This window comes from Hippocampus comes, unplaced genomic scaffold, assembly GCF_001891065.2.
Source record: "Hippocampus comes isolate QL1 unplaced genomic scaffold, H_comes_QL1_v1.1 scaffold68, whole genome shotgun sequence".
NCBI lineage: Eukaryota > Metazoa > Chordata > Actinopteri > Syngnathiformes > Syngnathidae > Hippocampus > Hippocampus comes.
In genome coordinates, this window is record NW_017805625.1 from 2350282 (window position 1) to 2366603 (window position 16322).

The following is a 16322-nucleotide window of genomic DNA, read 5'->3' on the forward strand; positions in this document are numbered from 1 at the left end:
CTCTTTGATAAATAATACATGGCAGGTATATAGAGATGTACTACTGGCTGCTGGTCTTAGACTCTTACGTTTATATTTTGTGAGGGCTATGACACTCACAAAGTTGCACCCTTATTCTCATAATGTTATTTTCTCAAAATTTTACTCTGCCCCATTTGTGGAAAAAATAGCACTTGGTTACAACTTGAATTTTATTTTTTCACTTTTCACATTTCCCTTCTGATCTCTCCCTCTGTTGTTCAGTAATGGAGCCCACTGTTGTGAGTACATCCTCCTTGGCCCCCGATGAGTTTGACAGGAACGTGCCTCGAATCTGCGGCGTGTGTGGCGACAAAGCCACCGGCTTTCACTTCAACGCCATGACCTGCGAGGGCTGCAAAGGATTTTTCAGGTACACAAACGCGTGCCGCCAACCGCCGGTGACGTCGCAAACATGCCGATGAGTTGATGTCAATGGAAGCACGTGGTCCGCATAGTTGGGTCCATGTGTTTAGCGTGTGCTTTGTGGAAAAAAAATCATTTGATCATCAACCACTTCTTTTTTATTTTTATTTTATTTTTTTAAACAAATATTTAATGGGGCCCTTTGATAAATAATGATAGGCGTGAGTGTGAGCGCGGATTGTTGTTCGTCTCTGTGTGCCCTGCAATTGGCTGGCAACCGATTCAGGGTGTAGCTCGCCTACACCCTGAACACAGCTGGGCTAGGCTCCAGCACGCCCCGTGACCCTTGTGAGGATAAAGCTGTTCAGAAAATGAATGGAAGGATGGATCAAGCAATTGGTCCAAACATTTGAAATATTCGCCCCACTGCGGTTGATTTGTGACTTTGTTGGGGTTTGTGTCTAGTTGGGTTACACTCCTTTCTTTTGACCCGTCATTTCCTCCCGCCACCCGGCCCACTCTCACTCCGCAGTAGAAGCAAAGAAAACAGTAAGAAAGGCGCTTTGTGGAAAGGACAGTGCGCATTTGTTTATGAGGATGCCGGCCTTGTGGTGACATGCCTTTTTGTCCCCTTCACGAGGCTATTTACTGAAATAGATGCCCAAGCACTGAGGGCAAACAAATGGAGCGCACATTTTGGGAGTTGAACGGGAATTTTTCCTTGTGTTGCCTATTGCAAGTAGACATACAGCACACACTCGGTTCACCATACAGAGGACAAATTAGAAACTTGGGTCTCTCCTTCTATGAGGGACACTATCTGGCTTAAAAGGAGAAACGTGACGGAAAGTTGTGTCAAATTTATTGTATAAAAAAAGACCACAGATACCGTAGAGTGCAGACAAAAGTTCTTCAAGAAGAATATTTGGGAAGTTACACCTTAGCTTCCCAAACATAAGAAATCGAATAAATGGAATATTCTGGCACTACCAAGCAGCAGTTCCAGCTTATTTATACTAATATTTCTGGGCTGGCAAGTACAGTAGATACAATAATTCTCTTTTTTTTTTTAAATTATGGAAATATTTTGCAACATAACTTTCTGTGTGCTGGAAAAGATGGCTAAGATGAATGTGTCAAACAGTCCCCTTCCTCTTTGCTCCTCTGAGTCTGTGTTTGTTGTTCGGCCGGACAATTACCAATTGCTCGAACGCAAATTGACGTGGTGGCGTCGTAGATTGCAATTTCCAAATACCAAAGGCTTCAATTAGAGATGTGCAATCGGCCGGTGTAGGGTTCAAGTCTTTTCCTTTGAACAAATTCATACTGTCTATTTAACATACAATTCATCGATTGTTCAGCCCCATGTTCTGGTACAACAGGTGTGTCACAATGCACAAAATATTCCCCCACCACAAGCGCTATGACACTTTGCATCACCCTCTGGCAAGACTTAAGAGTAGATTTCTTGCGATCCATCCATCCATCTAGTTGTGCCGTTTTCAATTTGAAAGTCAAAAGGCAATGATTGATGTTCACCTCGCCTCGGCAGTTAAACTCTTTAGTATCTTAACATGTTTGGACAAGTGCATTTTGTTTTTTCCCGGAGCGTCAAATCACATGACATTTATGCCACCTGAGAGCAGTTTGTTGCATAAGCTGCAATAAAAGTCTTAAAATGTTTTTTCCTTTGCTCAATTCAGGCGCAGTATGAAGCGCAAGGCCTCCTTCACGTGTCCCTTTAACGGCAGTTGCACCATCACCAAGGACAACAGGCGCCACTGCCAGGCATGCCGGCTCAAACGCTGTGTGGACATTGGCATGATGAAAGAGTGTAAGTATGACTGCCGACCCAGATAGTTGCAAGGCATTGTGTTGAATTGTGCGCCGTACTACTGGAAATCTTGCTACGCTGGTGCTTTGCGGCACGGCCCCAGTTTGAAGTAGGACGAAAAGATTGTGTCATCTAATGCTTTCGGTATTATAGTTCGTCGAACACTGAATTACGCGGATCAACTCTTTAGTCTCCAATAAAAACAAGGCATCCATACAGCTTTGACAAAACATACAAATGCCTTACAGAGCAGAGGTCCTCAATAGCTGGGCGCCTTCATCACGCCTAGTGTTCGATAATTTTTTTGTTGAACTCTTGAAATTCAGCATAGAAAGTTTAGATGGTGTTTCGTGTTGTCATTCCGCTCATTGTAGTGGTAAACGTAAGCCAGTTGCACGCATTGTAACTTTCACATGATTCACTCAATCAAATCGAAATGAAATGACTCATTTACAAGTGCATCAAGTGGGCGTGCGTGTGAGTCGCAACACGTGATGTTGGGCTTTAATAAACAGAAAGGCGGGAAGGAAAAGATCATCAATGCCGGTGTAACAGCAACGCTTTTGCGTGTCAATTGTTTTTGTAGTTCATTCAGCGACTGTTGAGGTTTGGTGCCTCCTTCAATAGCGCTTCACTTTTTAAATGAAACAAACTATTTAACATGAACAAAGAAATGTGAAAAGTGTGAACATCAACCATAAATATCATTGGAATACCATATAGAATTCCAATTTCAAAAATATAACTTGGAAAATATTGTTTACTATCCTACGACTCTCCTTGGTATCAAAGTGGACTAGAAGGTGTTTGGGGGTCATGAGGTGGCTTTTTCAAATATTACCTAATATTTGGACTGGGGTCAAGTATCGCTGGGTTTTTGCCCCCATTAGAATGTTGACATGTTTGAACGAGTGGAGTCAGCCCACGTTGTAAAGACTAATTATTCTCCAGCTGAAGTTCAAACACCTGCTGTTCCGCACAATCTACCGAGGCCTCTTCTTTCCTTTTGTTTTTTTTTATTTTTTTATTTTTTATGCAGTGTGTGTAAATAGAAGGAAATGGAACTTTGTTTGTCTCCCCCATATCATCACATTTTCCACAAGCCACTTTTATCCCAAAACCTCCCAGTTGCAGCTCGGGTCATTAACGGGGAGTAGCGGCGGGGGGAGAACTGCCATTGTGCATATGAAGAGGAACCTTAGGCCTGTACCTCTGTTATGGTGTTCCAAAAAAACAGCGGCATGTTATTGACAGCCAGCTCGCTCACTCTCGCTCTCTCTGTGAGCTAATTCAGTGGCTGGAACAACAAGGAGCCCACAGAAACAAAGACAATGTTCTCAGTTGTTCAGTGCAGCGGGGGTCTCCATGTGGCCTGGTCCCCTCCCATTCTCTTCCTCCGGAGAACAACAACACCCCCGCCCACTGCTCTATTGACATAGCTGTCACTGCAATGCAAAACACATTATGTAAAAGATGCGATGAGGGCCTTCCTATAGCTATAGATTAGGCTGTAACTGTTAACTGTTAGCTGGGGTGGGAATATAATATATATGCAAATAAATGATCAACTGTTTCTTTGCCCCCCCCCAACACAGTCATCCTGACAGACGAAGAAGTGCAGAGGAAGAAGGACCTCATTCAACGGCGAAAGGACGAGGAGGCCCAACGCGAAGCGGAGCGGGAGGCGCGGCGACCTCGACTCACCGACGAACAGAGTCAAGTCATTGCCACGCTGGTGGAGGCGCACCACAAAACCTTCGACGACTCCTACTCTGACTTTTGCCGCTTTCGGGTTTGTGTCACATTCCGCAGTCCAACAACAACCGGGTCACCTTTTAGTCGCAACGCTGTCACCATGTAGCAAACTAAATACAGGGGCTCCTGTTCACGATAGGGTTGCGTTCCCACGGCGACGGGGCTCCCACAATTTGTACGCTGCGTGGTGTATCTCTAACACAATTGCCAAGTCAGTATTATCATAACTATTTGTATGGAAAACATTCATAAGGGCAAAATCTGTAAAAATTGTACATTGGTAAGCGAGCGTGCCTTCTTATTCCCCCGGATATATTCTCACACCACCGCGCAAACTAGTTCACTGTGCGCCATTCTTTTTGGTGTTACTTTGAACGTTGGGACCGTCGTAAAGCAAGGCCAAGTGGTTATTTAGTCGAATGTGTCATCTGTTTGTTGTATTTCACTTTCCCAGTCAACTTAAACTGGAAGTGGCAATAAACAGATTGAAGCAAGCACTTGGCATCTTTTTTTTTTTTTTTGAAGAGTTGTTCACTCGCTGCCAAGCTACTGGTTGTTGTGAAGCTCGCCGCTGCCGTCTAGCGCTCATAACAAACATTTTCGCTCCAACCCAAGACAAAAAAAAAAAAAATCGTCAGCGCGACGGTTTATATGTCGAAAAGTTCGCGTCAACCCTAAGGTACCACCGCACGTCCGTCACTTGGCATCAAAGTCCGGTTTGAGAGCACGTTGGGTTGTTTTCGTGTTGTACTCCTCACAACGGTAACTTCTTTTTCCCAATGTTCAATATTCTTGAAAACAAAAAGGCCATCCTCTGCGTAATCGGGGGACAAGAGGCATTCAAACCTATAATCTTAAAGTTACGACATGGGCCAAGTCTTCTCCATGTCTCATGTCTTGTAAGTTGTAACTGGCAAAAACAAGCCGTGTTGAAGCTGCAATAGTTAAGTGGGGCCAAAGTAGCAACTGAACTTGTAACGATCATGTCGAGTGTTCACAGTTGTCAACACCATAAATGCCACCTAAGTGTCATCCAAGGACCCGTGATAGAAATCAAGACGGGATCCTCACGTTACATTGGACTAAATGAGCATCGGCACGGTATTCTTCTCCGATTTTTACGGCAATATTCTGCTCTCTTATCTCCACGTGCAGCCTCCTGTGCGCGAGGGGCCAGTGACACGTAGCGCCAGCAGAGCCGCTTCCCTCCACTCTCTGTCGGACGCCTCCTCCGATTCCTTCAGTCACTCTCCGGGTGAGCGGCTCGCTCTATGAAAACGTCCCTCAAGATCAACATTGGCCGCTGGGTGTAATAAGTCAAAGAGACCTTCCAGTACGGTTGCCTTTAGAAGCAAATGTTATGTTTAAAAAGTTACATAAATCAGAAGAACATGTGAGCCTGCGCTTGTACGGCCATGACAGAATCAGTTTGGAAAAAGAGCAGTATTTATAATTGACTCGAGCCAGCTATTTTTTTCCCCCCTCTTATTTCATTGGCTTATATAATTTGTTTGTGCTGCTTTACTGAGAATGCAAAGGCGATCCTTTGAAGGCCTCGCACCCTGCAGACGCTTGACGCCCGCTTATAAACATGAGTTCGTTAATGCATCTGTCACTAATGCGGTGCACACGGCAAGAGGCACGGTCACACAGCCTCCACGCGGCGCCAGCAAATGACTGAAAATAACCCCGGTGATGTTGAAGGGCTTCACGTGTTTTCAAGGCTGTCATCCAAGCTTTCATCCCCTTTGCACTCGCGGTTCCACAAGTTCTGCTGTCCGTTCGCTTAGCTTGAAATATTTGTATTTATCGAAGACGTATATTATTCTTATTATGATATATGTATTTTTGTTTTTTGGGCTGCAGAATCGGTCGACACCAAAATGAACTTAAACAACTTGATGATGATGTATCAGGAGCAGGGCAGTAGCCCTGATTCCAGTGAAGAGGAAGCCTCCAGTTTCTCCATGCTGCCCCACCTGGCCGACCTGGTGTCCTACAGCATTCAGAAGGTCATTGGCTTTGCCAAGATGATCCCGGGCTTCAGGTACCGTCTTCGTTCACCTGTCACGCTGTCGATGTTTCATTTTCACCAGAGTGCAATGTTAAAAAAACAACCAGATACGATCAGTGCGCGGGTAGCACGGCGCTAACCCGTCAGAGTCGTTTTAATGCAACATACAATACTTTTTTACTGTGTACCATTTTTATGCTGTTCGATTAGGCTTCAGTCTGCCCGCTCCTTATATTTGGAGCCATTTTATTGCTTGTGCCATCTATTTTGTTTTGGTTTGTCGGAAAGGCGCCTCGGGTGCCGGCACATCACAGTTTGGCCAATTGGACCGGTGAAACGGTACCACATGATCACACACTAATCCTCCATGGCCCAGCACGCGCAGAAGCTAAGTTTTTAAAGTGACTAATTGGACGCGAAGCGTAGCAGAAGCGCCGACAAAAGAGGCACAACATCCCTGGCCTTACGTTCCATCTACTTCTACCTTACGGATTACAAAAAAAAGAACAGCTTTGTCCATATTTTCTCACCGGATATTTACATACTCTTACTTGAGTAATTCTTTGAAAGACTACGTTTTATGTAAAGTCATATCATTCCAATTTAACAGCACCCTCACAAATGTTACATTTAAAAAAAAAAAAAAAACTGCCTTAACAGGTAATACAGGTTTTGTGATGTAAGAGTTTTTTCCCGGAAGTAATCAATTCACTTTCGGGGGGGGGGGGGGGGGGGGGCAACTATTCGACAAATTGCAACTTTTTACCGAATTGAATATAATGATGCTGAGAATATTCTGTTCTCAAACCACATAGTGTGGCTAAAGGCTCAGCTTGTGAACATCACATGACCAAACTCAGAAAACAGGTGAGCTGTGATTGGTCGGTACCTGAGCCCTTAGGCACTGTGATGGCATTTTCATTTGACAGCAAGTGGAGGTACAAAAGCAAAATGGCTGCCACCGGAGATGGACAAAAATTAGTGGATTTTTCTGATTCATTTTTCAAAAATGCTATTTTAATCAGAATGCGGTGTTTAGACAGGTGGGGGCACATAGTATATAGTATTGTATTGTTTTATCGTATAAAGTTTTTTGACTTGACTTCCCCTTTAAAGTTTGTAACTAGCGTCGGTTCTTGTCATTAGCATAAATTAATCATCCCGTCTGATACTTTTTAACAGCACGCGCAGAAGCTAAGTTTTTAAAGTGACTAATTGGACATGAAGCGTAGCAGAAGTGCCGACAAAAGAGGCACAACATCCCTGGCCTTACGTTCCATCTACTTCTACCTTACGGATTACAAAAAAAGAACAGCTTGGTCCACATTTTCTCACCAGATATTTACATACTCTTACTTGAGTAATTCTTTGTAAGACTACTTTTTATGTAAAGTCATATCATTTCAATTTAACAGCACCCTCACAAATGTTACATTAAAAAAAAAATGCCTTAACAGGTAATACAGGTTTTGTGATGTAAGAGTTTTTTCCCCGGAAGTAATCAATTCACTTTGGGGTGGGGGGGGGGGGTGGAATGTAAACGTCGAAGTCAACTGGTATTCCACTACAGATTGTGTTTGACTCTGTCGGAGGTCCCCGATGCAACGGAACACCAGCGTGTATCCAAATGTGGTTTTTAATACATTATTAACTGAAAAACTAGAGCAAGTTGTTGTTTATTTTTTGGTTAAATGTTCTTTCCAGCAGTCTCAGGAAGGATATGCACCAAAATTTACTGAGTTCCTGCCGCTATAGCCAGTACACGTATTTTACAATCCAGCTGACTCACCAACGGGGAAAACTTGGAGCACTTTATTGAGGGGAATGGAAAAAAAAATCACATCCGAGTCATGGCCAATGCATTATAAAACTGCAATCGGATGACTGGTGTTGGCGTCACAACGGCACCACTGTCTATTTTAAGTTCGCATCTTGATCTGTGCAGCAACTTTTTGTTGTTGTTCCTTACTTACAAACTGATGACCTCCACATGATGAAAAAAAAACTTTGCGCTCCTGTAATATGAAGTGCGTTCTTTTTTTCCAAAGCAAGCTGATGCAGTTTCCTTTGCAACAAGTTAATGTCATGTGAGCTCATGCTATCGTTCTGCCATTCAATGATTCATGGACTGCAATCTTTTGATTATCGAAGAAAATCCCTTCAATCATCCTTTTGTCGCACGCTACAAACTCTGCTTGGAAGAAGTGTGTCACCTCTTGGGGCCATGAAGTCGGCGCTAAAACGAGCCGGGGCCTGTATTTCCTGAAAGCTGTCATTGCCATTGGCTGCAAGTGATGGATGTGGTTGGATTACCGAGGGAATGTTTGTTCGCCGATACTTTTCTCGCTTAAGCCCGGACCTTCACTCAAGAGTCAAGGGATCGTCCTAGATCCACATTCTATTTCCATTCCTTGACACATTCACGAACCTTGCTAGAGTTTGTTGACAAAGCTCGAAGTCGCCATGTTTATGCCCTCTTCTACGATAAACAACTCATGACGCGCGATTGAAATAGAGTTGCTATGCAGGTACATACATTAGATATTGCGCTAGACTGAATAGAGTTGCTATGCAGGTACATACATTAGATATTGCTCAGTATGAAACATCATGCATATGAATCATTAAACTACAGTGTGACATAATTTCATCAGTTATTTGTACCATATTTTCCGCACTATAAGGCGCTTCGGAGTATGAGGCAAACTTTCAATGAATGGCCTATTTTAAAACTGTTTTCATATATAGGGCGCACCGCATTATAAGGTGCATGGAATAGAAGCTACAATTGTGGGTGTGGTTGCGTTATGCATCCACTAGATGGAGCTATGCTAAAGAGAATACAATACAGCTTTATTTATGTAGAGCTTTTCCAACCGCGGCAGCTGGAACAAAGCACTTTACAGAACATTTAAAATACTACTTCCAAGAAATCAGAACATTGATCCATATAGAAGGTGCATCGGCATATAAGGCACACTGTGAAACTTTTATGAAAATTGAATGCTTTTAGGTGCGCCTTTATAGTGCGGAAAATACGGTAATTTAGTGTAAGAGCTGCAATTGGGCGAATGCTAACATATAAGCATCTTCTCTTGCAGAGAGCTGACTGCAGAGGATCAGATCGCCTTGCTCAAGTCGAGCGCTATTGAGGTGATCATGCTGCGCTCAAATCAGAGCTTCAACCTGGAAGACATGTCCTGGAGCTGCGGTGCGCCCGACTTTAAATACCAGATCAGTGATGTCACTAAAGGTCAGTCAAAATGCTACCACATGTACACTTGACGCCACACTGCATTTTTAGGGGTTTTTTTTTGTCCTCCTGATGGCTCTTTTTAGTACATATGGGACTGTCCTGAGACTTTCAAAGAACTGGTTTCATCAACAAGACGTCCATTGACATGCATTTACACATAGAATACCAGAAAAACGAAAACGAAATGACTACACTGCGGAGGATGAGGCAGGAAGACACGGTAGTGTGGTCCAAATACTCCTCTGCAGTTCGATTTTTTTGTAAACTATACTTCTCGTCAAATAGTCATGATACTCCTGGAAATCTCACCAGATTGTGCAAGTGAACGTAATCATAATGTGCCATGTGACATCTGTTGCGTTTGTCCTGTAGCGGGCCACACTCTGGAGCTGCTGGAGCCGCTGGTTAAGTTCCAGGTGGGCCTCAAGAAGCTCAGCCTGCATGAGGAGGAACATGTACTGCTGATGGCCATCTGCTTACTTTCTCCAGGTAATGCGTGCTGTTCACTATTTGTAGGCCGGACGGTGAACAGTGATCTTGGTTGCCTTACGTCCTTTTTGTGGGACTTCCTGAGGCAAACGAGTCACCAAAAAAATGTACATACTGTGGGGCAAAATGTTTATTTGATCCCCTGCTGAATTGGTTAGTTCACTTTGTGGTCATAGAATATCCATTGAAATCCATAAAAATCCCCATAAAATTCTCCAACAACTCAACCAGGATGGGCTTTTTTTTTTTTTTTTTTTTTTAACAGATCCAGCTCCAGGCTGTAAAATACATTTTTGTAGATCCCGTTAATGACAGTCGAACAAGAACATTGCTTTAAACCGCAATTGTACCGCATTCAAATGACTAAGCTTCAAAGGGAAGTGCAACAAGTGTGATTTTTTTGGACACATAAATGTGTCTAACTGGTTGTGTTTGGGATGATTTTGAGGAAAAGGAAGAGAGCAATATAGTATACAGCAGGATCTTACTTTGTATCAGCAAAACAAAGGCAGAAATGTTGGATATGCACGGCACCCTGATGGACAACAGTCTTGCAGTGCCCACAAGGTCTCCCTGCTCTCAAAGCACATGTCCAGGCTTGCCTTAAGTTTGCGAGTGAACATCTTAATGACTCTGGGAAGACTTGGAGAAAATGTGGTCAGAGGAAACCACAGTTGAGCCGTTTAACAGTTGTCCATTGGGAATTTTTTTTTCCTCCAAATGGTACACGACTTCACCAAATTGAGGGGCCGATGAACGGAGCCAGGTGCTCTACTTTCAAATCTTGGCCGAAAACTTTTCTTCAGCAAGAACACTGAAGATGGGCTGAAGATGTTTCTTCCAACATGACTGTGATCCAAAACCTACTGCCAGGGAAACAAAGGTGTGGCTCAAGACGGAAATATATTAAGGTCATGCGGTGGCCTACTCAGTCCCCAGGCTTTAAAACGTTAACCTTGGAATTTGCACGTAGCAACAAAAAAAAGATTTGAAGTGAGCAAACCAGTAAATCCAGTAGAGGTGTCACATAAATATTTATCCCCATCCCCACAATATGTGATTACCCCCCCCCCCCCCAGACCGCCCGGGTGTGCAAGACCACGCGCGGATCGAAGTCCTCCAAGACCGCCTGTCGGAGACCCTGCAGGCCTACATCCAACTCAACCACCCCGGAGGAAGCCTGCTCTATGCCAAGATGATTCAGAAGCTGGCCGACCTGCGCAGCCTCAACGAGGAGCACTCCAAACAGTACCGCTCGCTCTCCTTCCAGCCAGAGCACAGCATGCAGCTCACCCCGCTGGTGTTGGAGGTGTTTGGCAGCGAGGTCTCCTAAAGGGAGACCACGCCCATGCGGTGACACAATGGAGGGAGGAAGCTGATGATGATGATGATGATGATGATGATCTGGATTGGCCGTCAAGTATGTGCGTCTCTTTCAAGAGTCTGTCCGGAGAGCAAATGGATGTTGAAGCGACAGTAAACAAGGGAACTACATTCAGTACAACTTAAGCTAAGCATACTTCTCTGCCTCTTTACGGTGTTTTTTTTGTTTGTTTTTTTTTTGTCTATTTAAATCAACGCTGCTTCAAACGCCTGGACGTGTTGTGCACGCGCACAGTGCACAGCAACAACAACCAACACACTCAGTTATTCATTTAGCCATTCCGTTGAGCTACCTCTTTTTTTACCGGGGTTGTTTTATATTTCTATCACCTCTGTGGATGCTTTAGATACCGTACGGATGACGTTTTATTGGATGAAACCAGTGCCTCTGCATGACTTTATTAAGTGGTTATTTTCATGTTCATCTGCTTGTCTCCAAGGCAGTGTATATTTATGTATACCAACCTTTCATCTCTCACCAAAGGTATGGTTCCTCTACCGTCTCGGAAAACCATCTTGCTGCTCTTTGGCATGCGGCCGCGCAACATGCTAACAATTTTATTTTGGTTTTTTTTCTGACTAGCCTCACAAGCCCATGAAGGAAAACGGTCAGTATTTCGGGTTAGACTGCAGAGTGTTGGTCTGTCATTTAGCAGATTGGATTTTGGTTTGCTTGGTTTTTGGAGGTGAGAATCAGCCACTAAATGTGTTAGCTACTATTTTATTTTGTAACCGCAGTCTGTCAATCAAACCGGGCCAACGTCATGGCTTGTTGCTCCTTTAGTTCGTTTCCCGATATAGTTTATTCCTTGTAAATAGCTAATTGCTACCATGTGTATCCTCAGCACTGTTGTATCACCATTTATTCAAGCCTATATGCTATATATCATAGATTTTAAAGGGCTAAATGCCAAATCTAACTGGATTAGTGAATTAAGGCTTCAGTAAGAGACCTGACTTGTTAATATATGGCTGTATACCATACTTGGAGTTGGCATAGGAATGGATATAATTGCTCCATATTTTTCTTTTCGTTGCTTTTTTTTTTTTAATGTCACCTCATCTTCCTAAAACCATTTCAAGAGTTATTCCTCCACGGAATATCGTGAGCTCGGTGGGATGTGGAGCTTTGCATACAGCTCCACACCTCCTTTCGTTTCTGACTGGGAAGTGAATTTTCGAGAATGTCTTGGAGCTTGGGGGAGTGGGGGATTTGGTTTAGTTGCTCGGCACCTCCTGCCTGAGGCCCTCCAGATGGCTCTTGTGTGCTGTTCAGCCCCCTAGTGGCGGTTTTGTGGAAAGACAAGATATGCAGTATAGTATAGAACATTCAGACCATGCGTCAACTTTACGGCCACCATGTACTCTCTGAAAATTAAGTGGGAGTGCAGGATATACTCGAAAGCAGGAGTGTCAAACTCATTTTTGTCGCAGGCCATATTGTAGTTACGGTTTCCCTTGGAGGGCCCTAATCAATTTTGGGAAACCATCTAAATGTTAGATCACCTCCACATATTACAAACACAGTGCACAACAAATTGATGGGGAACTAGTTTTAAAATCAGAAGTCAAAATCAGAATAATGACTGTTATTGCGGATTACACATGACAATTTGAAATTTTGGTTCAGACTTCAGCAAGCATCATGGAACTTGACATGCTTGACTTGCTTCCGCGCGCCACATAAAATGATGTGATGGGCCAGATCTGGCCCCCGGGCCTTGACTTTGATACCTGTGCTCTGAAGTATTCAAATCCGAATTTTGATGAAAGTTGTAAATATGCATCTCTAAAAAAAAGGCCTTCAAGAAGTATTCAAATTCGAATTTTGATGAAAGTTGTAAATATGCATCTCTAAAAAAAAGGCCTTCACTGACAAAACATTATTGAAGCCGGTTGCAAACAGAAGAACATTTCGTGGTTTGAAAAGAAATGGACACGTCTTAGATGAGAATGTAGACGGAGGAATATTACAAGAATGAAGTTGTAATGTTTGAAAGACAGACCTCCTTTTACAAGGAGAAAAACCGGATATTAGGATGACCCCCCGCCCCCCCACCACCACCATTAAGTTTATAATTTTTTTAAAAATCTGTGTATTTTGTTTTTTGTCCCATTTCGGACATTTACTGCAAATATAAGTGACTTTGTACCAGGGTAAAGCAAATGTAGTGAAAATGAAAGATTTAAATGTAAATGAAAGAGAATTATAAATAGTATTTAAATTGTATGGAAAAAAAATATGCAATATAGAATATTGCTGTTTTTGGAATTTTGTTGTGATCAACTGATTACTCCTCACCCGTCTCGAGTTTTGCCACGACGGAGTTTGTCGATTAAAGTCATATTTGGTCAGGTGACGATCCGACCAATTTCCAGTTGTTAACGAGCCCTCGTGAGCGGACTGTTCACTTCAGAACGTGACAGTTCTGACAGCTCGTGAAACTTTCAAAGACGAAGAAGTACTTAAGAGGCCGGTCTATCATTTGGTGCTATGGTTCAATTGCTCAAACCTAATGACAGCTGATCCGTTGGTTGTTTCATTGATCGAATGCCTTTTTGTCTCCGTTTGGCCACCGTTGCTGGTGCTCCTTTCCGAAAAGTGAAGGCGACCTGTCAATAACCTATGAAGATTGCTTTTGTATACTTGTAGAAAAGTGTCCATCAGATCACATGATGTATTTCATATTTCAAGTATGTCGCATGCACATCCACCGACATGTTCATTGATCGGTCGATCAATTGAGCGCAGAACTCCCTTTCCTGTCTAGTGCGGACTGTTTTCACGGGTGGCCGCCACGAGATCTTAAGAGCCATTTGACCGGAGACGAGATGTTTTGACATCTGCGAAAGTTGTTTTCTGAGATTCGGCCGCGCATGCTTCCTGTGCCAGACCTTTATGACGCTTCCACTGACATCATCTCAGGGCGACTTTTGGAATCCATCGTGCTGCTCCTCGTTCTTTTTCCTCATCCGAGAGCGTTGTCGCTTTACACTACAGCAGCAGCAGCCGAATCCGACTCACCAGCAGGACCATTCTCTCGCACTGTGGCTTTAAGTCGAACTTCTACTCTTGGTAACTTGTGCCAGTCCAACCACATGGGGGATATCGCACCAAATGTTTCCCTGTCAATCCAATATACGTTGGTTGGCGGACTCTCCAGTCCAGTATGCAAACGTACACGGTATGTTCATGTCCACAAACGGGAGGATTGAGTGTCTGTAGGCAGTACCACTCGTGTGCATCTAATGCCAGGACAGCTAACGGATGTATGCTGTCCTCTTTTTTTTTTTCTTCTTAATTTTTTTCGAACTCAATGCTGACCTTTTGAAGGTTTCCTACATACTTTATGTACTTGTGTATGTAGCTCTGGTTCTGGGGTTGTCACGTTTTCATTTTAAAACAGCAAAGCGGTGCCAATTTGTACAAAGGAGTATTAGGTCGACACTGAGGGAAAAAGTACATACTTTGAGAAAAGCTTTGCGGAAGAAAAAAAAAATACATTTTATGGTAACAAAGTCCCGCTAGAAGAACATATTACGAGGAAAATAATGATATCACCAATTGCAATTTTGAAAAAAAAAAAAGTTTTATTTCTCCTCACATGACAAGTGACATACGTCATCTTTGGACCTTCTCGTGTTCTTGCTGTTGATTTTCTTTTCGGTGCAGCCGTCATACTTCTTCGGAGGTATGCGGATGTTTGATCCAAGTAAGGAATTTCGGGGGAATGTAAAAGTGCCACGGGGAGGCTTCCCTCCACACGAGAACAGGGTCCGAGAGTTCTTCGCTGATGATGAAATTCTAGAGGACGAAAGTAACATGGAAGCTAGCGTTCATGACGGCGACACATTGTACATATCATCGATCCGCTCATATCGACACGAGGTTTTCCCGTTTCGATTGTTTTCACCGTTTTAAAAAAAAAAAAGCTGCTTCAAACAAACCTTTGTAACATTGTGGTGGTTTGTTGGAATACTGGACCTCGTAAATCCTAACTGCTAAAGGAGATCGGCCACAGATGACACGCGTCCGCCTTAGTGGAGATTCGCGCTCGACTCGACGACGGCGACGCCACAAACCGGAATACCTGTAATACTCGCGTCATGGTACACTATCACCAGCAAGCTTTACGATTCTTTTTTTTTTTTTTTTTCTTGGAAAGTTTGTTCATATGACTGTTGCCATTACAAATCCTGTCCATAAAGCAGCTATAGAAGCCGGCTCCTCGCCCCAGCCCAGACCTTCTCTTCGACTTTTCGTTCCCGCCTTTACGACAGGGATTGTAATGGAATCAAATTAAATGTAGTTCTTAAGACGGAAGAGTGTCCACAATGGATGTACACCATAGTCAACCTAAAAAAACAAAACAAAAAAACAAAACAAAAGAAAAAACAAACAAGAAAAAAACAAAACAAAAAAAAAAACCTACCTCTTTTAGCTCAAAATTTATGCTTTAGCATTTGCTTCAGTTTTTACTTTTGTAATGTTTGTATTCATGTTGATATTTATTGCTGTCTAATGAGTCATACTTCAATGATTACCTCAGAGATTACCTCGCAGATTTTGGGAGAGTCCAGCTAATGAAGTCGTTCATCGTTTTTTTGGGGGGGGGGTTTGTTTGTTTTCTCGTTGTACAGTTGTCTTCTCATACTAAGCATTTGCCCCCCCCCCTTCTCCCCCTCCCCGAACGCACAAAATACCAGGAGTGTTTTTATTCTTAAATCTTGTGCCTGCGCCCGCGGGGCTCACACTGGCTCGAAAGAGGTTACCCTCTTCTCTCCGATATTGTCCTCGGCAAGCATGTTTAGAGTGGAATTAAAAAAAAAAAAAAGTTCTACACACTTCATGTAAGAGACCAGATTTGTGTAAAATTGAAACTAATGACAAAGAGGGAAGAGTGCTGGATGAGATTTTTTTTTCCTCCTCCATAAAAAGAAAACCATTTGAAAAATGTGGGAATTGTTGTCACATGTGGGATGCGACCATGACTTGCCAGAAATTTGTGCAACTCTTTTCATTGTTGTGGTTTTCTTCTCTGGTCTTTGCATTCATTTAGTAAAGATGTCCACTTCTCTTAGAAATCGCAGTGGGGGTCATATTTTCTCGACTTGACGGTGACTATCCTCACTTAGGTCCATGTTACAGCGAAAGCCTTGGAACTGCTTGTCAGGAAAATCTCACCCAAGCAGTATTTGAAATGCTA

At 43.1% G+C, this 16322-nt stretch overlaps 1 protein-coding gene across 5 annotated transcripts in view; it reads left to right on the top strand.

Moving 5' to 3' along the window:
* Nucleotides 1-242: 242 nt before the first annotated feature.
* The window catches only part of LOC109522239 (vitamin D3 receptor B), a 30270-nt gene continuing 14190 nt past the window's right edge, over nt 243-16322 (top strand). For 3 of the 5 annotated variants that reach the window (XM_019880597.1, XM_019880599.1, XM_019880595.1), the window contains exons 1-7: nt 243-391; nt 2088-2218; nt 3814-4010; nt 5129-5228; nt 5840-6020; nt 9089-9240; nt 9616-9732. In XM_019880597.1, coding sequence (XP_019736156.1) covers nt 246-391; nt 2088-2218; nt 3814-4010; nt 5129-5228; nt 5840-6020; nt 9089-9240; nt 9616-9732 — 1024 coding nt within the window. In that variant the 5' untranslated portion in view covers nt 243-245. Of the gene's footprint in view, nt 392-2087; nt 2219-3813; nt 4011-5128; nt 5229-5839; nt 6021-9088; nt 9241-9615; nt 9733-10811; nt 12256-16322 lie in introns of those variants that run through there. The other 2 variants (XR_002169538.1, XM_019880596.1) reach the window with 2 other exon arrangements.